Source organism: Triturus cristatus, chromosome 4_1, assembly GCF_964204655.1.
Source record: "Triturus cristatus chromosome 4_1, aTriCri1.1, whole genome shotgun sequence".
In the NCBI taxonomy this organism is placed as follows: Eukaryota; Metazoa; Chordata; class Amphibia; order Caudata; family Salamandridae; genus Triturus; species Triturus cristatus.
This window is the reverse complement of record NC_140585.1, coordinates 130,706,145-130,729,277: the sequence shown is the minus strand read 5'-3', so window position 1 is coordinate 130,729,277 and position 23,133 is coordinate 130,706,145. Positions and strand designations below refer to the sequence as shown.

Below are 23,133 nucleotides of genomic sequence, written 5' to 3'. Positions count from 1 at the left end.
TGAAGGGGCCTGAAGAGCTGGAAAACTTAAGCCAAGTGTTCGAGTTATGAGAGGACTATTACCCAGAGGAAGCAAAACAGATACTTAAATAAGAGAATTTGTTACCAGCTGTTAGGTAGCTAGATCTATGCACCATAGCAGGGACTCTGTCATTTGGGGCCGCAAACCATGATGTGGAACTTACTAAAATTAGTCATATGATCTACACTGGTCGTAAATTCCACAAACGCGTTTACCAGGGATCGCAATGCAGAAGAAAATGTTACATACCTGTGGCCCTGGCTCTGCGTCGTAGGAATGTTCAATGAATCCATAACTGACCTCCCCAACTGGACTTATAAAGGAGGGGTGTGGTGCGTCTCTATATACATAAGTACATCTCTACTTTATGTTTACCTTAAGAAGAACTGGGTCTGGAAGGTAACTGCCAGTACTGAGAAATGTGGGAAGGAGTGTCTCTCAAACCCTTAAAAGGACAGGCTCCTTTTTCAGCTTTCCTATCAATGATTAAATTAATCCTAAAAGGCTCAATTTTACATTCTAAAAAACATGCTTTTTTCACGGCACATGTATGCTGCAAAGCAGTTCTATGAATATGAATTAAAAAAGAGTTTCTTCAGGTGCATTTTTTTATATGGAAGAACCATATAAATAGGTGTTCGGGGATCTGCACATGCTGCGGGGAATTATTATAGTGTTTAGAACTATCAATGAAAATCCTAACATGCAGAACCAGAACTACAGGTAGGTAACCTTTTCTTCTTTGTTGCACAATTGACACTACTGTCAATTTTACAGTTACCATGAGCAAGTTTGCTTGGATGTTTTTCTTTATATGTCTATTTAACAGAAGGTTTAGTTTATTTTATTCTACATTGTGCTAAACTCACAATGTGTTTCCTGGTTTTCATGTTTATCTCGGAATGTGTAGAGAAATTCACAATTGCTGGGAAAAGACACAGTTGGAAATGACCATCTTTTGTGAGGCATCTCGAGATTCGTGCTGAACCCATAGGTGGCTTTAGGACTCTACAGACTTTACTCCTGCGCAGCAGTGATAAAATGCTTGTGCTCTCCCTTTCAAACTTCGTATAATTTGTATACACCTAATTAGCACGTTTAAATTACTTAAGTTCCTATTCAATGGTACAACATATCCCAGGGCCTGTAAATTAAATATTACTAGTCAGCAGGAGCACTCATTGTGCCACTCACTAAAGTAGCTCTGTAAACCTGTCTCAGGTCTTACACTGCAGCCTGTATTGTAGTTTTACACTGACATTTCACCTGGCAAATAAACCTTTTGCCAGACTTAAATCTTCCTTATCAATACTTATAAGTCACCCCTAAGGTAGACCCTAAAGTTTCATAGAGCAGGAAGTATGGTATTTAAAAAGTAGGGCGTGTACTTATGTTTCCATGACGTGGCAGTGAAAACCCCCCCAAAGGCGTTTTCCTAGATTAACAGTGGGTTACCTTATCATATTTAATAAATGCTAACTTCATATTGCGAAGCGCTAGAGAAATACTTCTTCCACTCATTTGAATTGTAATTTAAAATCCTCTTTAATATCAAAGTTAGATTTTAACATACTATTTTGAAACTGCTACTTTTACTCAGTTTTAATAGCAGATGGAATTTGATCAAATCAAATCAAATCAAACCAATCAGCATTTATATAGCACAGCACTGTCACCCCTAGGGGTATCTGAGCACTGAGGGAGCCGTGTCTCCATCGAAAAGCTAGGTCTTGAGTTTCTTCCTGAAGTACGCCAGGGAAGGAGCTGTTTGGAGGTAGAGGAGCAGGCCGTTCCAGGTCTTGACAGCAATTCAATAGGAGCAATCCCAGCTGCGGCTGTGATGGATGTGGGGTGTGTGCAAGGGCGAAGGGGGAGGAGGAGCACAGGTGTCTTACGGGCAGGTGGAAGTTCAGTTGATGGAGGATGGTCCTTGATCGTGGAGGGATTTGCATGCATGTGTGAGGATCTTGAACTGGCTTCTCTTCTGGATGGGAAGCTAGTGGAGGTTTCTGAGGTGAGGGGTGATACAGGTTTGTTTGGGGAGGTCCAGGATGAGTCTGGCTGTGGTGTTCTTTTGAGGCTCTGGGTGGAAATTCTGGCATAAAGGGCATTGCCATAGTCGAGGAGACTGGTGACGAGGGCCTGCATGACAGTCTTTCTGGTGTTAATTGGGATACATTTGAAGATTCTCCGAAGCTTGCGAAGGGTGTGGAATCAGGAGGAGGAAACTGCTTTAACTTGTGGTTTCATGGTCAGTTGGCCCTCGAAGAGGATGCCAAGGTTGCGTGCATGGTCTGTCGTTGTGGGTGTCGGTCCTATTTCTGCGGGCCACCAACTGTGGTCCTATGTGGGGCTGTTCTTCCCGAAGATCAGTACTTCTGTTTTGTTGGAATTGAGTTTGAGGCAGCTGTCTCATGCATTTGGCTATGTCACACATGGCATTGCAGAAGTTGGTTTTGGTGTAGGAGGGATCCTCGGTGAGCTAGAGGATTAGTTGAGTGTCGTCAGCGTAGGATATTATGTTGAGTCCGTGGGCTCCGAGGACGTCTGTGAGGAGGTTCATACAGATGTTGAACAGGGTGGGGCTGATATATGATCCTTGGGGTACGTCGCAACTGATGAGAGAAAAAGAGTCAACAGCGGACCCCTTAAAAGCACCTCACATATAGTTCAAACAGTACAACAAAATGCACTTCTCTTCCAATCCCATCCGTTGTGTGGTATCACTGCTGAGCAGAAGAAATCTTGACAAGACAAAAGGTGGAATGGTGAAGCCGTTAACAAATTGATAAGCAAGTCTTTTGGTCCATTAAAATTCCATGTTTTATCCATATTCAAAGGTCTAAAAACATCCAGACAACGCGTTTTGTTCAAGTTTTCTTGAACTTCTTCAGGGCTGTAAACAATATATACAAAGACTCAAAATCGGTATGGCACACATACAAATATAAACATAATAATGCACAAAAACACATGTATAAAAACATTCAGATATAAACAATACTTAAAACACAATCAATCAATAACAATGTTTCTCAAAACACCATGATCTATCACTAACAAAAACGTCTTAATCATTTTGGTACAAAAAAGAAAAGAAATGCATAGGTTTTAACATCCTATAAATATCATACGTATTGGAGGGTCTACAGCGAAAAGCACCACAGATGCAAAAATTTATTTCGTCAGTTAATAAGCTGATAGTTAATTGGAGACTTCATTTTCCCTCCTATCAAAATTATATGCTACTGGGTATATTACTAGTAACTGATTTAGACTAATCCCACAGACAAACATAGATTGATTTCATAATTATTTTAAAGAACATATATCAGGAGGTAACTTTTGAAGAAGGAACGGGGCACTTGTATGAAAAGTACATCAGCAATACATGAAATCACAACAGCAACCTAAGTTGGAGCACGGATATCAAGCATATCATGTTTCTCACATTAATGCTTAGTTGTTATGCGTGGATCAAAAATAATACACCTGTTGTGTGTATCTCCTCTTAACACTCATTGTGTCACTTAATGTCATCAAGTAGGGCAAAATCTCAAAATTATAAAAATTGTTTTATAAACATAAGCAACTGTTGTACCATTGCCTAAATAATGGCTTTCGAGTTACCACAATGTTTTTATAACAAACATATCTTATTTTTATATTTTGATTAGATTTGATTTCCTTGTAAGATTTATATAGCGCATGATTGCCCGGGGGCGTCTAGGCACTCAGCGGGTAGTCAACCTGCATCTGGATAATGAAAGTGGAATTTAGCTAGCAAATAACCAGGTTTTTAGTAATTTCCTGAAAGTGAGTAATGTCGGGCTGTTCTTGATCTCTATTGGGAGTAAATTCCACTGTTTCACTGTACCCAAAATTAAGCTTTTTCCTCCCCAACGTGCTTTCTTATATTTGGGTGTCTGAAGAAGTTTGCTGTGAGATGAAGGAAGGTTTCTAGCAGGCTGGTGCCAAGAAAAGTGTTGTCTCAGAAACATTGGTCCAGTTTCCTGCAGAGCCTTGTAAACTAGACAAAGGGATTTGAATTCTGTCCTTTTTGTCATGGTAAGCCAGTGAAGTGTCTTTAAGCCATGGGCAATAGGCTGGAATTTGGCAATGTCCAGCAGCAATCTGGCAGCTGCATTTTGTGCCCGTTAGAGTTTGATCATGTATTGCTTCTGAAGGCCAATATACAAAGCATTACAATAATCAAGTCTGGCCAGGGCTAATGCTGTTACAAGGGTTTTTACTGCTTCGCAGGGAATAAAAGTACGCACTTTTCTAATTGCTTTTAGTATCAGAAGACCGAGGAGGAGACCTTGCTGACCTGATGTTGAAATGTGAGTCTATCGTCGAGGATGAAGCCCAGGTGCCTCACCTTACAGACTGGGACCGGGAGCGATCCCATATTTGAAGGCCACCAGTTCTGCGTCCAGAAGGAGGTGTCAGATCCTAACAGGAGCACTTCTGTTTTACTCACATTGAGCTTTAGGCAGTTTGCGGTCATCCACTGGTTGATTTGGGACATACATTGACTAAAACATTCTGCGGTTTCCTCTGCGTTGTTTGTGATGGACACCACTATTTGAGTGTCGTCCGCGTAGGAGACTGAAGAAAAGCCAAACTGCCTGATAATGTCCGCTAGGGGGTCGACATATAGATTGAACAATGTAGGGCTCAATGCTGAGCCCTGCGGCACTCCACAAGGAAGCGAAAGCTGCTCAGAGTAGGAGTTGCCAATCTGAACATATTGACACCTGTTGTTCAGATAAGATTTGATCAAGTAAAGAGAAGTATTCTTGACACCTGCTTCTTGGAGACTTCCGATTAGAATGTCATGATTCACGGTGTCAAACGCTGCAGATAAATCTAAAAGGATCAAGGCGGCCTTAGCACCAGTATCCAGTATTGCCAGGAGCATCTCTACTGCTTTTAACAGGGCAGTCTCAGTGCTATGTCCCTGACGGAAACCATGTTGTGAGGAATCCAGCAGGTCTGCTGAGGAAACAAATGCAGACAGTTGTGAGTTAAGAATCTTTTCCAATACCTTGGCTAGAAAAGGAATCCTGGCGATGGGTCTATAATTACTAGTATTGCTGGGATCTAGATTGGATTTTTTCAATAAAGGCAAAATATGTTGTAGAATACCAGTTTAGCTTTGTATTTGATCCATCATCTTATTCTTATGTTTTTCACTTCACATAGTAATGGTCCATCATGATAATTATTAATTCAATATGGGGATAAATGTTTCCCTAGTCCAATTCCTGGAAGAAGAGTTTCAGGTAATGTAACCCAAAGTTTAAACAAAATGTATTATTTGGATAGAATCTACCATGGATACCTGTCCCATTGCATCCATGGTCTAATAGTAACCAGTCCTCTGTTGGTGTGATAAATCACTGCACCCAAATGGTTTTCACGTGTGCATTCATTGATGTCCTTGTAGGTGTGATAACTGCCTAAAGCTCTTCACAGATTCACAGCACCTGAATTTTTTTTCCAGTGTGTGTTTGCTGATGCTGTTTTTGGGGTAATATATCACTAAAGCTCTTCATACATTTACTGCACCTGAATGGCTTTTCCCCCGTGTGTGTTTGCTGATGTCTTTGTAGGTGTGATATGCGACGAAAGCTCTTCACACATTCACTGCACTTGAATGGCCTTTCCCCACTGGCTGTTCGCTGATGTTTTTGTTGCTTTGCTAAATTACTAGAGCTACTTCCACATTCACTGCACTTGAATGGCTTTTACCCTGTGTGGTTTCGCTGATGGATTTGTAGCTGTGATGGCCAACTAAAGCTCTTCTCACATTCACTGCGCCTGAATGGTTTTTCCCGTGTGTGTTCGCAGATGTCTTTTAGGGATGGCAACCGTCCCCCGTCTGTACCTGAGCCGGAGGAATCCAATTTGAGACACGTGACGCTCTTTTCTCCGTGTTGATGCAAGCGGGCAGCTACAATTAATTTGGTCCCTAAGTCAGGACGAGATGACATGAATTCTCATTCATTGAATAAAAGCCCAAAAGACCCTGCTCCACTCGAAGAAGCTACGGATTCTGATACTTATTTACCACTTTATTGATATCGAGAGTCCTCCGTAGAGAAATACATTCACCCTGATGAAGACCTCCTAGCCAATTTTACATTATAAGGATTGTCGTTCAAATATAGAAAGTATTCTTGAAAGGCCTCAGACGAGCCCGTCCAGAGGCATATTATATCATCTATGGACCTCCCCCAGAAGACAACATGATCCGTCCAGGGGGAGGCACCTCTGCCTCCCCCTGCCTTTATAAAAATAAGGTATGTTTGTTATTTAAACATTGTGGTAAATAGAAAGCGATTATTTAGACAATGGTACAACAGTTGCTTATGGTTATAAAACAATTTTTACAATTTTGAGATGTTGCTCTACTTGATGGCATTAAGTCACACAATAAGTATTAAGAAGGGATACACACAACGCGTGTATTAGTTTTGCTCCACGCATAACAACTAAACATTAATGCTTGATACCTGTGCTCCAACTTAGGTTGCCTCCTAATATATGTTCTTTAAAATAATTATGAAATCAATCTGTGTTTGTCTTGTGTGAGTAGTCTAAATCAGTTACTAGTAATATACCCAGTAACATATAATTTTGAGAAGAGGGAAAATGAAGTCCCCAATCAGCTACCAGCTTATTAACTGATGAAATTGACTATGTGGTGTTGGAATATGTGGTGGTTTTCCCTGTAGGCCCCCCCCAATACGTATGGTATTTATAGGGTGTTAAAACCTATGCATTTCTTTTCTTTTTTGTACCAAAATGATTAAGTATTTGTTAGTGATAGATCATAGTGTTTTGAGAAACATTGTTATTATTTGTTTTATTGTGTTTTAAGTACTGTTTGTTTGTCTTTATGTTTTTATATGTGTGTTTTGTGCATTATATGTATATATTTGTATGTGTCTAATACTGCTTTTGAGTCTTTGTATATATTGTTTACAGCCCTGATGAAGTTCAAGAAAACTTGAACGAAACGCATTGGCTGGATGTTTTTAGACCTTTGGATATTGGATTTGAATAGAACATGGAATTTTAATGGACCAAAAGACTTCTTAATCAATTTGCTTACGGGTGCAGCATTCCGCCTTTGTGTACGTCGCAACTAATGTTTTTGGGTGCGGAACTGAAGGGAGGTGGTCGGATGCTCTGTGTGCATCCTGAAAGGAAAGATGTGATCCACTTGAGGGCATTTTGCGAAATGTCGACGTTGTACAGTCTGTTGATGAGGGTATGGTGGGGGTGTAAAATGCAGCAGAGAGGTCTAGGCTGTTCAGACTCATGGGGAAGGATCAAGTATCAACAGTAGAAAAGAAACAATACCTTCGCTAGTCCTAGTTTAAACTATTCTGGCCTCTGTTGGACTGATTCCTGACACCAAGTGTTGTCCTCCAGGTCCTGGACTCTTGCCTGGAGTCGGGGGGGGGGGGGGGCGATTCACAAAGGGCATTCGCACTTGTGGCATAGGCCCAGCACTTGTGGCGGGGGGGGCACGTACTCATGTTGGGAGTGCCCCGCAGTCGTGGCAGGACCTTCATAATGGGTAACTGTAGTATGAAGGTCCTGCCATGAGTGTGGGGCCTCTGCCAAGAGTGCAGAGGCCCTTTGTGAATCGAGCCTAGAGAGTACTCCTCAATGCTCAACTGAAGATTTCACCAAATACAGCCAGCTCATGGTCAGCAGATTTACCAGTTGCCGAAACTTGCATTGCATCTCCCGATCTTCGGTTCCACCAGACTAGATGCAGAGCCTCACGTGCAAGAACACCCCTCCACCCCCATTGGTGATTCACCAGTCCCGGCACAGTCTCGCATCACAGTAACGCACAGCTCAGGCGTGGTGGCTTCTCTGGGTCCAACTCAGCATTCACAGGATGACGCACAGCCGTGCGGAGCCACACCATCTTCACACTAAAGTCACAAGCTAAAACTTCCAGCGGGATGAACCTGGTCCTTGATCCGGCCCGCGCTTCATCGCCGTCAGCTTGAAGTGGTGACTTTGGCCCAGGCTAGTGCAATCAGATCCCCACATTTAACCTCAGGTTTATTTAGTGACTTTTGTGGTTCACCCTGACAAGGACTAACTAATAATCTAATTTCGTACAGGAACTTCTTTAATCCTACAAATATCTCTGCTTTTCTTCCTTCTGGTCTTTTATCATCTGCTTTTTATCGTCTGGTATTTAAATGCTCCATATATTTGTAATTTAATTATTTTCTGTTATTCCTCCTTCACACAATAAAACTGCAACTTTTTCCTTATGCGTATGTCCACAGATGGGTCAGTATTATTATTGATGCGGTTAAATTCTTGCCAAATTTGCTGCATCTCTATAAATTATTTCTATGTTTGTTCAGTGATGTTTTTGTAGTTTGATAATTGACTAAAGCTCTTCACTCAGTCACTGCACTTGGATAATTTTTCTTTGTGTGTGTACACCGACGAGTCCTTAATGTGGAAGAGTCAATAAAATTACTCCCACATTCACTGCAATGATATGTTTTTTTTTGTCTCTGTGTGTTCACGGACATCTTTGTAGGCCTGATAATTAACTCCAACTCTTCACACATTCGCTACATTTGAATGTTTTTTTTCCTGTGTGTGTTCTTTGATGTTTCATTAGTGTTGAGGAACAAGTAAATAAAATGTTTCACCTGTGTGCGTTCGCTGATATCCTTGTAGTTGTGCTAACCAACTAAAGGTCTTAGCACATTCACTGTGCTTGATGGTTTTTCCTTTGTGTGTGTTAGCTGATAGATTTTTAGGTTTCCTGAGTGACTAAAGCTACTTTGCATTCACTTCAATTGACTGGCTTTTCCCCTGTGTGTGTTTGAAGGGTTGCTAAACAACTAAAGCTTTTTTCACATTCATTGTACTTGAATGGCTTTTCCCCCGTATGGGTTCTTCGGTGATGGATTTGTAGGTGTGATAACTGGCTAAAGCTCTACACACATTCACTGCAACTGAATGGTTTTTCCCGTGCAGTTTCCGCTGTTTGTGTAGGTGTGATAACCAACTCCAGTTCTTCACACATTCACTGCACCTGAATGTTTTTTTCCCCATGTGTTTGCTGATGACTTTCTAATTCTTATGACCAACAACAGCTCTTCACATATTGCACTGCACTTGGTTTTTCCCATCTGTGTCCACTGATGCCTCTATAGGTGTGATAAATCACAAAAGCTCTTCACACACTCACTGTACCCAAATGGTTTTTCTCGTGTTGATGTCTTTGTAGGTGTTCTAACAGCCTAAAGGTCTTCACACATTCACTGTACCTGAATTGTTTCCCCCCCCCCCCGTGTGTCTGCTGATTACTTTTTATTTTTGATAACCAACAAAACGTCTTCACACATTCACTGCATTTGTATTTTCACCTGTGTATTCGTTGATGTCTTTTTTAGGGAAGATGAATCACTAAAGCTCTTCCAACATTCACTGCACCTGAATGGTTTTTCCCCTGTGTGTGTTTGATGATGTCTTTTTAGGGATGATAAAACACTAAAGCTCTTCACACACTCAGTGCACTTAAATGTTTTTTCCCCTGTGTGCGTTTGCTGTTGTTTTTGTAGATGTGAGAACTGACTAAAGGGCTACACACATTCACTGCAATTGACTGGCTTTGCCCCTGTGTGCGTTCGCTGATGTGTTTGCAGGTTTGATAAAGGGCTAAAGCTACTTCCACATTCACTGAACCCAAATAGTCTTTCTCCTTTGTGTGTCCGCTGACGTCTTTGTTGGTGTGATAAATCACTGCACCCAAATAGTTTTTCACGTGTGCATTCATTGATGTCCTTGTAGGTGTGATAACTGCCTAAAGCTTTTCACACAGTCACTGCACCTGTATTTTTTTTCCAGTGTGTATTTGCTGATGCCTTTTTAGGGGTAATAAATCACTAAAGCTCTTCATACATTCACTGCAGTTGAAAGGCTTTTCCCCTGTGTGTGTTTGCTGATGTCTCTGTAGGTGTGATATGCGATGAAAGCTTTTCACACATTCACTGCACTTGAATGGCCTTTCCCCACTGTGTGTTCGCTGATGTTTTCGTAGGTTTGCTAAATTACAAAAGCTACTTCCACATTCAATGCACATGAATGGCTTTTCCCCTGTGTGGGTTCGCTGATGGATTTGTAGATGTGATGTCCGACTAAAGCTTTTACCACATTCACTGCACCTGAATGGTTTTTCCCCTGTGTGTGTTCGCAGATGTCTTTTTAGGGAAGATAAAGCACTAAAGCTATTCACACACTCACTGCACTCAAATGGTTTTTCCCCTGTGTGCGTTCGCTGATGTTCTTCTAGGTGTGAGAACCGACTAAAGCTTTTCACACATTCACTACACTTGACTGGCTTTGCTCCAGTGTGCCTTCGCTGACGTGTTTGTAGGTTTGATAAATGAATAAAGCTACTTCCACATTTACTGAACCCATATGGTTTTTCCCCTGAGTGCGTTCTCTGATGTCTTTTAAGGGTTGATAAATCACTAAAGCTCATTACACACTCACTGCACCCAAAAGTTTTTTCCCCTGTGTGCATTCGCTGATGTTCTTGTAGCTCTGATAACCAACTAAAGCTCTTTACGCATCCACTGCACCTGAATATTTGTTCCCCTGTATGTGTTTGCTGATGTCTTTGTAGTGTTGATAACTGAATGAAGCTCTTCACACATTCAGTGCATTTGAATTTATTTTTACCAGTGTGTGTTTGCTGATGGTGCTTTAGTTCTGATGACAAACTAAAGCTCTCACTGCGTGTGTATGAGGTTTCTCTCTTGGTTAGTGTCTCTCGGTCAGGTATATATTTTTCTACATCCCATGACTGTATTTTCTGAAGGGTCAACATGGCTGATAAAGCACTTGTGTTATTCTCACACTCCCTGCATGTGTGTGGTATTTTGTACCATCGATTTCTGATTTAACAATAAACTACTGTTCACTAAATACTAATCACCCTCATAATAAGTGTAAGGCTTTTTTGAGGTGATTGTGTCTTTAGCTAGTGTAACGTTTTTGCACGCTTGTGAGTGAAGATCCTTCCTCCTCCTGGTTGATGCAAACAGGGACAGTACTCTGTATTTTAGATAGCAAAACTCCTTTTCCTTTACCCTTCAGTTGACTGGCTCCACTCCGTTGTGCCTTTCTCTGGTTGCTGTGGTTTGGCCAGAAAGGTTTTACAATACGTCTAGAGCACTGAATGGTGGTCTGTTATTATTTTAGGAAGCAATGCACTGCTGAACCCACCCACATCATTATACGGATCTCATGATCAGTGCTGGTATGGGACTCCTGTTTATACAGGAGGTGGTTTGTTTTTGTTGTTGCCTTAATTTTCTATGGGTCATTTCTTAGTCTTGTGGTGTGGAAGTGCACAGCTTACACGCGTACATCCACTGAAATGCTCTTGACTGCTTCTTCCGGGATCTGTAAGTTTATGTTCAGGTTCCTGTGTCGCTGACTGCACTGATGTTGTGCATTCAAGGCTTGCTTCCTGTTGGATGTAGAGAGATTGAAAATCGCTAAATCAAAATGTTTGGAATGTGAATAGACAATATTACATTGCTTGTAAAAGACATCTCTTCTTTGCAATCTTTGAAACTTAGCAAGGGATATTTCACTATACACAACGTTTTAACTAAAAGTCTGTTGTGAACATAACTTCCTTACTTCAGAAAAGGTGGTGCTTTACCTGTGTTCACAGAGTAACTTTGCCACAGAGCACTCACATGCTACAGGTACAGCTTTAGCAAGATGCACATGGACAAGATTTCATTCAAGTATAAACATATTGTCGAAACAGAGATGGATCAGGACGTGCTGCTGTTACTTCAGTTTCCGGAAGTGAATAAAAAAGGTAACTCGTCAGGAAGTATATAACAAAGGTAACTTCATACACTCCTCTTCACAATCCTTTCCTGTTCACATTGGATCAGCTGAAGTGCCAATTCTTTACCTGGTTGTTCGTTAAGTTATCTTTGGCACTTTCCCAGCCACCTGGGGTTGGTTCAAGCGTTTCTTGTTTCTTCAAACCTGGAAGATTGGAGCTTTATCGTGAGTTGATGTGGATTTTCTATCGCCATAATAACTGCCCAGCTCCCTGAACCTAGTGCAGATTACACAGCCTAGTTCTGGCCCTAACACTTCACAAACAAGAGATTTCTTAGTTCTCCCTAAAACAGATGAAGTTAGGATCCTGTTGAACTTTAAGCTGCCTCTCCTTCCTGGCTTTTTTTGTAAAAACAGAAGGGGGGGTTCATTGTAAAATCAACCTTTACATTATGTGCGTAGACAAGGCACACAAACAACAGCAATGTCAGTCATTTTGCTCTTAATAGAGTGAATTCATCACAATCAATAATTGACCTGACATAGCCCCACAGCCAACAGATGTTTTCCTATTAAACAACTGTTGTTTTTTTCTTTCTTTCAGAGATATTTGACTTAGTATGTCCGTTTGGTGCAGAGGAGGCTACTTTGTGGCCAGATTGGCCTTTGGCACAGCGGGAGAAGATTTCTGTTGTCCGCAGGCAAACTAAGCATTTCTACTATTTGCCATTTCGTATATCCAGGGTTGCCTCATTTTCTTTCCATCAACCCCCAACACCCCTATATCAGCATACTCGTTCTATAGGTCTCACTAGTAGGCAAAACATGGGAAGCGGCTCGAAACTTGTACAGAACAGAAATCAGGTAACGGCCTGATAGTCAAACGGCCATGGCTGGCAGTATGGGGATCACAAGCTTCAGTTTTAGAAGCTCAACTGGGAGGTACAAATGGAGGAGGTGCACAAGTAGGCAAATATGATGTATAAACAGAGAGGCGCAAAGGTAGATACTTATGAAGTACAAACAGAGGAGGTGCAGAGGTAGGTGTGTATGCGGTACAAGTAGGGCAGTTTACAGAGGTAGGTGTTATGAGGTACAAATAGAAGAAGTACACATGTAGGTGCGTATGAGGTACAAACAGAAAAAGTGCACATGTAGGGGCTTATGAGGCACAGAGGAAGTGCACATGTAGGTGCTTATGAGATACAAACAGAGGAGGTGCAGAGGTAGTTGCATATGAGGTACAAACAGAAGAGGTGCACAGGTAAGTGCTTATGAGGTACAGAAGAGGTGCAGAGGTAAGTGCGTATTAAGTATTAACAGAGGAGGCACACAAGTAGATACTTATGAGGTACAAACAGAGGAGGTACAGAGAAAGGTAAGTATGAGGTAAAAACTGAAGACGTGCACATGTAGGTGCGTATGAGGTACAAACTGAGGAGGTGCAGAGGTATGTGCTTGTGAGGTACCAACAGAAGAAGAGCACAGTTAGTATGCCATGACAGCATACCCAGTTTAGTCCTCTGTAGTGATGAATTCCATCGGGTTCTTGGCAGTATTGTTGATACTAAATTTAACTTGGCTGTTAAAACCAAGGAAAGTAATGCATAATACTCACCTCTTGTCACGATTCCAGGTTCTCCTCAGGATCTTGGCGATGCTCAAAGGGGCCACCTCCTGACATCCCCAAACTCTGACTAAATAAACTCCAGAGTGTTGAGCGTTGTGCGTGCCTATAAGGATGTTAGCCCCTCCCCTCGCCTGGGGTTCCTGGGACTTGTAGTTCCGCCGGGTTTCCTGGCGCAACTACGTAGGCGCCCTGGCCTTCAAACCCTGACACCTCTGTCTTTAAAAGAATTGAGAGTATTAACTCTGAATGCTTGAGAAAATCTAAATTCTGATCATTCATACAATATCTGTCATGGAAAGCGCATCCTGGGATGGGAACATAATCAGACTGCAGAAATGAAAGCGAGAAGAGAAAAAGGCAGAAGGGAGGAAAAAATTCAAAGACACCATTAGAAAACGAGATCAAATATAAAAGTTAGTCAAGAGGTGCTTTTTAAGCTCTGATTTGAAAGCTTGCAGAATAAATTGGGTAGGATATGAACCGTTAGTGGGTCACTAATCCTCAGGATATTACCAGCAAAAGACCTTTTGATGGTACATTTGCCAAATAAGGTAACTTGACATAGAGATTTACTTCCATGGGTTCTAATCTTGTTGGATAGCTCAAGGCTTCATGAAGACATGGCGGTGTGTTTATTTAGAGAGACAGTGAGGGGGAAAATGTGCTGATCACTCGCAGTGAACAAGGCATACATGACCTACGATCTGCGCAGATACAACACTCAGGGTGGTAACAACTTATAGTGTTGGGAAGTTATCCCTAGATTGGCTCAAAACCTCAACATTGTCTCAAGTGAAACAACACTTGTCCCTTCTCTCTGACGACATGTGAATACAGGACTTTCTGTGGGTAAAGGTTCAGGGATCAGAGACCTGAAACTACCAACATGCACAGCTACTGGGGTGTGTGATGATAAACAATCACACTATATTTTCTGTTTTATTTTAGATTTTTTATTATGAATCTAGTCACAATAAATGATGCATAATCATAACATTTCTCATTCGTTTATGCTATTATTTTCTTCTTGAAAAATATTTTTTATCAGGAAATGTTTGTCATTGCATAATGTTATGTTATGTTATGTTACGACTATTTATTGTGCGCACAGATACTCCAGCCAAGGAGCGTCCTGGCGCAGAGACAAGGTAGCACGTAACACAACCACAGGCTAAAAACAGATACTAAAAGACAGCTAAAACAAGAAGGTTTTTATAGCCCTCCGAAAGGTCAGAAGGTCCTCCAGCACGCGGATTTCAACAGGCAAGGAGTTCCATGCTGACGCAGCCATTACCCTAAACGAGCGGCCTCCCATGCGGCTAAGCCTAAATCTGGGAACCACCGCGAGGGCCAGACCCTGAGAGCGAAGGCTACGGGCAGGGACATAGAAAGACAGACAACTCGACAGGATTTCCGGGCCTGTACCACGCAAGATTTTAAAAGCAAGGCACAATACCTTGAAGAGGATGCGCTTCCTAACCGGAAGCCAGTGTAGGGAGCGAAGGACACCTGTAACTGAGCAGAATCTGGGCAAGCCAACGATCGCCCTCGCCGCAGCATTCTGAACCCGTTGTAAGCGGGTTAGTTCAGCCTGGTTAGCCCCGGCCAGGAGAGAGCTGGCGTAATCCAGGCGGGAGATGATGGTAGCCTGGATCACCAGCTGCCTGGTCGGGGCGTCAAAGAACTTGAGAACAGGTCTCAAGCCCCTCAGGAGACCAAAACAACAGGCCGCGGTTCTTTTAGTATGGCCTACAAAGGAGAGGCCCGCATCCAGCCATACCCCCAGATTTTTCACTTCCGATACCGGGATCGGAGTAGGTCCCAACTCTGAGGGCCACCAGTGGTCACCCCACAGCTCCACTCCCTTCCCGACGACCATCACCTCTGTTTTAGTGGCGTTTAGCTGAAGGCAGTTGCCTGTCAGCCAACTAGCCACCGCCTTCAGTCCGGACTGAAACCTGGGGGCCTCAATCTCCGCATCCCCACTGAGAGTAACCGCCAGCTGAGTGTCGTCAGCATATGAGACCAAAGTAAGGCCCCACTGCCTAGCGACATCCGCCAGCGGTCTCACGTAAAGATTAAACAACGTGGGACTCAGCGAGGACCCTTGCGGAACCCCCATGGCCAGTGGTTGGTAGTTGGACTTGAAGGGAGGGATGGCAACACAGAAGGAGCGGTCATCTAAAAAGGAGCGGAACCATTGCAACACCTGACCGCCAATGCCAGTCTCCTCGAGCCGACGTAGGAGGATGCTGTGGTCTACCGTATCAAAGGCGGCGCTAAGATCTAACAAAATAAGCGCCGCCGTTTGACCAGCATCCAACCTTGCCCGGAGATGTTCCACCATCACAAGTAACGCAGTTTCCGTACTGTGCCCAGCACGGAATCCGTTTTGTGTGGGGTCGAGGGCATTGGTCCGAGTCAGATGTTCAGACAGGGCCAGGTTGACGTGGGCCTCCGTGATCTTGGCTGGCCAGGGTAACAACGAGATGGGGCGATAGCTCTCAGGCTTGGAAGGGTCCAGGGTGGGCTTTTTAATGATCGGGGACACCACAGCTTGTTTCCACTTAGATGGAACAGTTCCCGTTTCCAAGGAGAGGTTGACAAGGGAGCATACGGCTGTACGCCCCATAAAAGCTTGATCTCGGAAGAGAGCAGGCCTTACTGGATCGGATGGGGACCCAGATTTGACTTGCAACGCAAGTTTGCCAAAACCATCCAAGGTAAGGGGGGGGAAAACAAGCAGTGTAGTCTGATGATGGACCCCATTTATACTTTCCTCAGTGAACCCTATGCTAGGGAATGTCCTATATATAGCTTGGACCTTCCCCAAGAAGTAAGATGCAAGGGATTCACAATGGGAAAGGGAGCTCACGGTCGTAGAGGTAGTCCGCTTCACTGTAAGATCTTTTACGGCCTTAAAAATAGCTTTTGACGGATTCGGACTGTTCCGGAATTCGATGGCATAAAAAGCCGCACGGGCTCGGCAGATAGCTCGATGGTAGAGCTTAACGGACTTGGCGTATGCAGCTTTTAGATCAGCCCCATAGGTTTTCCTCCAAGCCCTCTCTGCTCGTCTACAGGCACCCTTTAGGGCCCGGAGAGTGCCATCGTACCAGGGACTCGACTCTCTGGAATTGATTTTAGTTGAGACGATGGGTATCAGAGAGTCCAAGGCCCTAGTTATCCATGAACAGAAGAGGTCATACCCCCTTTCCACATCCGTCAAAGGGCCCAGCGGCTCCTCTAATAGAAGACGATGAAAGTCCTCTAGCCGAAGCTTTTTCCAAGCCCTCTTCTGAACCCTTCTAGCCGAGGAGATGGAGGGAGTGGCCGAGACCGGGCAGAGGATGGACACCAAAAAGTGGTCTGTCCATTCCACCGGAGAGACAGAGGTAATTTGAATCCCCAACAGATTGGTAAACAGGGGATCCAAAATATGCCCCCCCAGATGGGTAGGCTGGGAAACCATCTGGGGAAGTTGAAAGGCCTCCAGGTCAGAAGAGATGGAACGCACTGTCAGGCCAGAGAGGGTGTCGAAATGTAGGTTTAGGTCACCCATGATAGAGAAGTTGGCACAGTCGGCGACCAAAGGGCCAACAGTGTCAGGGAAAGCATTTCTAAACGCCACATCACTGCCGGGTGGGCGATAGACGACCATCCCGGACAGGGTAAACTCAGGGCTGACAGAGACCTTGAACATGGCACTTTCACACCCGGAGATGTTTAGGGCACCCCAGACGCAAGGGTAGATAGATTTTACCACTAACGCGATACCTCCACCCCTAGACAGCCTATTCAGAGTGTACATAGAATAACCGGGTGGGCAGGCTAGATTAGTAATAGCGGTATCAGCGTCCTGTAGCCATGTTTCCGTCATGGCAAATACGTCTGGAGCTTCCTCCTTAATGAGGTCATAGATGTGCTGATAGTGTTTCAGCGCAGACCTGACGTTTAAATTCAAAATCTTCAGAGTAGTGCGAGTGTCTGTAATACGGCGGGTCTCCGAGGAAATAGACCTTGGGAGAGGATGCGGAGAATCGAGAGCCCACCCATTACAAGGGCAATGATATGGGCCACGCAATGGGTGAACCGGTGAAAGGGTGCAACAGCGGCTTACCTGACCGATGGCAAGCAGGCAATCCCGCGAGTACGTCAGCATGGTGGACCCAGGAATGAATATTGTTTCAACAAATTACTAAGTATCACATCATATTCATTGTTCAAACTTTAAACATATGAATTCTTTTGATGACTGTGGTTGCTCGCCCTATGCATTTCGGGACCGCTCGTCCCTTCGTCGGTGGCCCCTGAAATGTTGAGAACACAAATTAATTATTCCAAACAGACTGATGCTTCAATAACAACGTTCAATGTGCCAACAAGGATCGCAAATAGTGCCTGTGACTAAACCATTATCATGGTACAACCTAGTACACGACTGTGACCTGATCACCCGACAGCGTGAATCCCAAGATAAGGTGACCTTCATAAATATGAAAAAGAAATCCACGACTACTTACGTCATCATAACCAACTTATGAAGAAGAATCTACTTCTGAAGCCAATCGAAATCCTTTGTATGCCAATCTGTATTCTAAACACAAGAGAAATCAAATGAATACTAGAACGACTGCCTTAAGGTCAATGTCAAGCCCAAATCACCTAGGATTACCTCAATGGTGAAAGACTTCGTCCCCTCAATTCTTCCTTTGTTCGATTCTCTGAGTAACAGAACGAGTGAATATTTAACTCAAACAATTTACTATTTCTTATGACAAACATAAGAAACTCTTCTGAAAACTGCCCATGCCTGAAACTTCCACGGTCTCTCCTCCAAGAACTCACCGCGTAGTACACTCTTTACCTCATTGCCTCAGCTTTTTAAACCTTGTTCCTTAAGCCTCAACAGCTGACTAAAGCTCCTCCTGTAAACATCAACAAAGGACACTCCCTGTGTCAAAATCGGAGACGACCATTTCAGCCTCCTCAATCTACCGGCAGACAATATTCCCACTCTCAGATAGTAGCTCCTAATCTCCAACATCAACGACGGACGTTCCGTGTAATCAATAGTAACTCCTAGTCTCAACATCAACGACGGACATTCTGTATAATCGATGGCGGCCATCTTAGCATAGTGTGCCTCCTAAACAGAGCTCATCACACTACACAGCATTTCAGTCAATGAAATGTACATTCCGTATAATCGACGACGGCCATCTTAACATAGTGTACCTCCTAATTAGAGCTCATCATACTGCACAGCGTTTCAGTCCATGATATCATGTACATGCTTTTTATTGTGAGTTATCACATTTACTCTTGACAATGGCCATTTTAACAACAGCACTAATCGTGCTGAAATATGTCACAAAATACATTGTAATTTTTACTCTTGATGCAAACATTCACGATGTTATATTTTCTTACAGAGACCGTCTAACACAATGTCTCTACAATGATTACATATCTTAATAACGGCTACAATCGTCAGGTATTCTGAACGGGGCTTTATTTATTTAGAGACCACTTTTGCAAGAGCATGGGAAAATACTATTATATTACAGGAACACACTCATAAATTTGATCATTTAGACCCCATGGGGGCAAAGTGTGGAATTGTTTTATCCAAAACGTTTCTCTCTGCAATGAAACTGTTTGGCTCTTCCCCTACCTTCATGCAAACTGCTGCTAACACTAAGAACCGTAACTGAGGGATGTTATGACGCTGTTCTTTCCAGTGTGCTGCCAAATGAGAGTTTTTATTTTCAGTGCGTATAGTACTTTTGTGCTCTGTGATTATTATTTTTACCTTCCTCTCTGTTTTTCCTATGTACAATAGATCACACAGGCATTAAATACAATATATTACGTTGGAAGTGTTGCAGTCCGAAGAATGACTGAGCGTGACTAACTCTTCTGTTAAGGGATGAGTGATCTTGTTGCTAACTAGGAAGTTGTTACAGTGTGTGCAGCTCTGGCATTTACACATTCCAATATTCTTAGTGGGTTGCAGTTCTCTTTTGTTCTTCAATAATTCCCTGAGGTTTTGTGATCTGTTGTAAGCAACAATTTGACGGTTCTTAAAGATGTTGCTAAAATCAGTCTCATTTTGCAATAATTCCCATTTTTGTAGTATTATTCCCTTAATAGTCCTTGATTTAGTTGAAAACTTAGAAACAAACACAGTTTGATCTTTTTTTGTTGTTTTCGATCTTTTTGTTAACAATTAATTTCTGGTTCTTTGGTGAAGCCTCTCTTTCGCCTTCTCTAAGCATGACGATGGATTCCCTCGTGCATATTTCAATTTGATGCATTCCATTGCTCTTGCTCCAACCTCCGGGTGAGATGAAATTCTCTTCGCCCTCAACATTTGTGAGTATGGTAAGTTCTCTCTTAACTGTGGTGGATAGAAACTGGTGAAGTGCATGGCGTTGTTCCGATCTGTTGCTTTAATGTGCATGCTGGTAGCCAATTCGCTTTGATTTTTGTCAATTCGAACATCCAAGAACACTATACTGGTGGTACTGATAGTGTGGGTTAATTTTATCCTTTCATTTTTGTATTGAGTTCCACTATGTTCTGCTTTAATACTTTCCTCTGAACTTTTCCAGAACAAAAATAAATCATCAATGAACCGGCAATAAAAGATTAAATGCTCATTCCATTCCTTTCTTATAAAGATGTTGTCTTGTTCAAATTTAGTCATGAAAATATTGGCATAAACTGGGGCCCCCTCAAAACCCATAGAGGTGCCGCTAATCTATAAATAAAAATCATCTTGCCATTTGAAGTAATTGTGCCTTAAGAAAAATTGCACAATCTCCATCAGAAATACTTTATTGAATCGTATGTTTTTTTGTTGAAGTAGAGCCAATTCGACTGCAGCAATTCCTTCATCCAAAGGAATTGAAGTATATAATGACGTGACGTCAATTGTATATAAAATCCAACTGTCTTCATATGGAGTTGTCAGATTCCTCAATTGTGTCAAGAAATCCGTTATATCCTGTATGTAAGACTTCCACTCTTGGACAACAGTTGGAGAAAATAGTCCAAATATTTGCCTAATGGTTCAAAGAGTGACCCACAGCCCGCTACAGTGGGCATACACGGTGGGTCTTCCTGATTCTTATGAATTTTGGGCAACATATACATTGTTGGTCGTCTGGGGAATGTTACTAACAGAAATTGTTTCGTTTTATCATTGATCCATTCCATTTCCCTCGCCATATTTAAGATTTGTTCCAAAGCGTGTTTGACTTCCAAAGTCGGGTCAACGTTCAATTTCAAATATGTACGCTCATCACTGATGTTTCATTCACCTTCTTCTCATAGTATGTGGTATCTATCACCACCAGTGCACCACCTTTGTCTGCCTTTTGAAATGTCAAATTCCGGTTGTTCGCCCAAGATGTGTGTCTCTCTGATATTGATAAATTGGATGTTTTTCCTGCTTTGAAGTTTAAACATTCCAAGTCTTTTTTTTCTCAGAATCTCGAATGTGTCCAACATTTTGTGCAAAACTGGTGGTAAGAAGGTGCTTGTGCACCCAAACTCCAAATATTCACTTTCCTCAATGTCCATTGATTCTTGTATGATGTTCTTGAAAAAATTTTGCAACCTTAAAGATCTCATGAACTTAAACAATGATATTTCTGTTTCAAATAAATTGGTTTTATAAGTTGGCCCAAAGGAAGTGCTCTTGTTCAATACTTTTCGTTGTTTACTGGTTAGATCGTGTGATGAAATGTTTACTACAAGGTTTTCTGATTCCTCAGATTCTTCCTCTTTTCTTTTTCCCGGTCCTCTCCTTGTTTTTGATTTTTTGTGATTGTGGAATCCGGCGGATGTTTGCTGTCTTGACCTTTGGATAAAAAAGAAGCGGAGTATGATGTAGCTTCTGCTGGTTAATTGGTATATGTAGTGTCTATCCTTAGTTCCACGGTTGATTCACAGGACTTTCTACCACGTCCTCAGAAACCACGTCAAAAGTGTTTGTTGTATGCAATATACAATGAAATGTGGAAGGTTTCCCAGGAAGGAGGCTGCTAAGGGACTGCACAAGATTGACAGGGCTAATTTAGAAAGGGCTCTGGCAGTAGTTGATAGTGGTATGGCCACCTTGTCCACTAGGATTTACTCTCAAGGTAACATTGTGCCGTTTGCAATAGACATAATACAGAGTGACATGTCTTCTTTACTACATGGACAGTCACAGCTTACAGCGATTAGGTTACTGAGCTGTACTCTTCAAATACTTTATGCTGGTGGTGTACTATGGCGACACCTCAATGCCACTATCTTGTTTTGCCATACAATCTCACAAAACAGCGAACCATCATGGGAAGGAAAGATGCGACATACACTATGTTACACATTGAGAAGTTGGAGAAATGTACATTCACTGTTGCAGAAACACCTTCTGCGGATTGAATAATCCACGGGTTTATTTCTCTGCCAATTTTGACATTTCACTTCCAATACGGTTTATAACACCACCAAGTAGGCAGATGCCCTAGGAGAGGAATATGTGCACGAGTCATGGATCTTAGCTTTCAGGTACCAGTGCATGAATGGTGAGACTGAAGTTTTTCTTTGTGGGACTGACCGCGAGAGCACTTTATGGCATTCCTTAGTGTGTAGGGAAGCTTCACTTCATGGTGCATGCAATGCGTCCATGGCGAATTTGTCGTGCTATCTGAAGGGATCTCCAGCTGCTATGATCCGTCTGCCTTCAGATTACTCCCAAATAGGAGTTATTTGATGTTGAAAAATCAGAGCTGCTGGGGCATGAAACCAGGAGTCGCCTATCTGGTGACAGCTTCTGCGGTCGGGACATGTGGTACACAAGTACTGTTTCCACCTGCCTGCACAGTTGGGGAGGCAAAGCTTTGCCTTCGATAAAGCTTTCGAATGTGCACTTTGATGCATTAGGCTGACTGAAAGCCTTATTGTTCCAGAACGTTGTGGCCTTAACATCTACAAATCAGATATTTGCTCTTCAACTGGCAAGGTCTTCCTTTGAGATGCATTTGCTACTCCGCACTAATTTCCCACTACATTTCAGCGAACTTATGCATTGCATTTTCCACATGCCTAGTACTGTGGTAGTAGCGCACTTTTTCAAGACAATTGGCTCTAACTGGTTAGCACTTTCCAGACAGTCTTTGGAGTTAATCCATCATTCATACACTCCATGCTTGGAGGTCTCCCGCTGATCATGCTGCCGATTGTCGGGACTGTGCTTTTATTTTTTCTGCTTTGCAATTGATGTCCCATCACAAGGCCAAATGGAACTGGCGCTTCAACATAGGCTCCCGTGTCATGAACGCATGATACAGTGTTTTGACACACCCTCGCTTCAAGAACTAAATGATCACTGGTTCTTGTCCTTTCAGTCTGTGTGGCTATAATGCATGCAGTCTGTATTCTCCTGTCTTCTGTGCACTTTCTAGGAGAAAAGACTAACTCCACATTTAATATAACACCCACATAGCTATCCATGATATAGGACTGAGGTGACACTTCCATGACTATCAAAATAGCTGTTTACTACTGGAGCCACATTACTTATATGTTTTTTAAATCAACTTCCTAGGGTT

The 23,133-nt window shown here is 42.6% G+C and overlaps 1 protein-coding gene across 4 annotated transcripts in view; it reads right to left on the bottom strand.

Annotated features, from left to right (window-relative positions):
• Positions 1–1,547: 1,547 nt before the first annotated feature.
• The window catches only part of LOC146847641 (uncharacterized), a 62,135-nt gene continuing 40,549 nt past the window's right edge, over positions 1,548–23,133 (bottom strand). For 2 of the 4 annotated variants that reach the window (XM_085651778.1, XM_085651780.1), the window contains exon 4: positions 1,548–2,917. In XM_085651778.1, coding sequence (XP_085507904.1) covers positions 2,692–2,917 — 226 coding nt within the window. In that variant the 3' untranslated portion in view covers positions 1,548–2,691. Of the gene's footprint in view, positions 2,918–11,391; positions 11,561–23,133 lie in introns of those variants that run through there. The other 2 variants (XM_085651779.1, XM_085651781.1) reach the window with 1 other exon arrangement.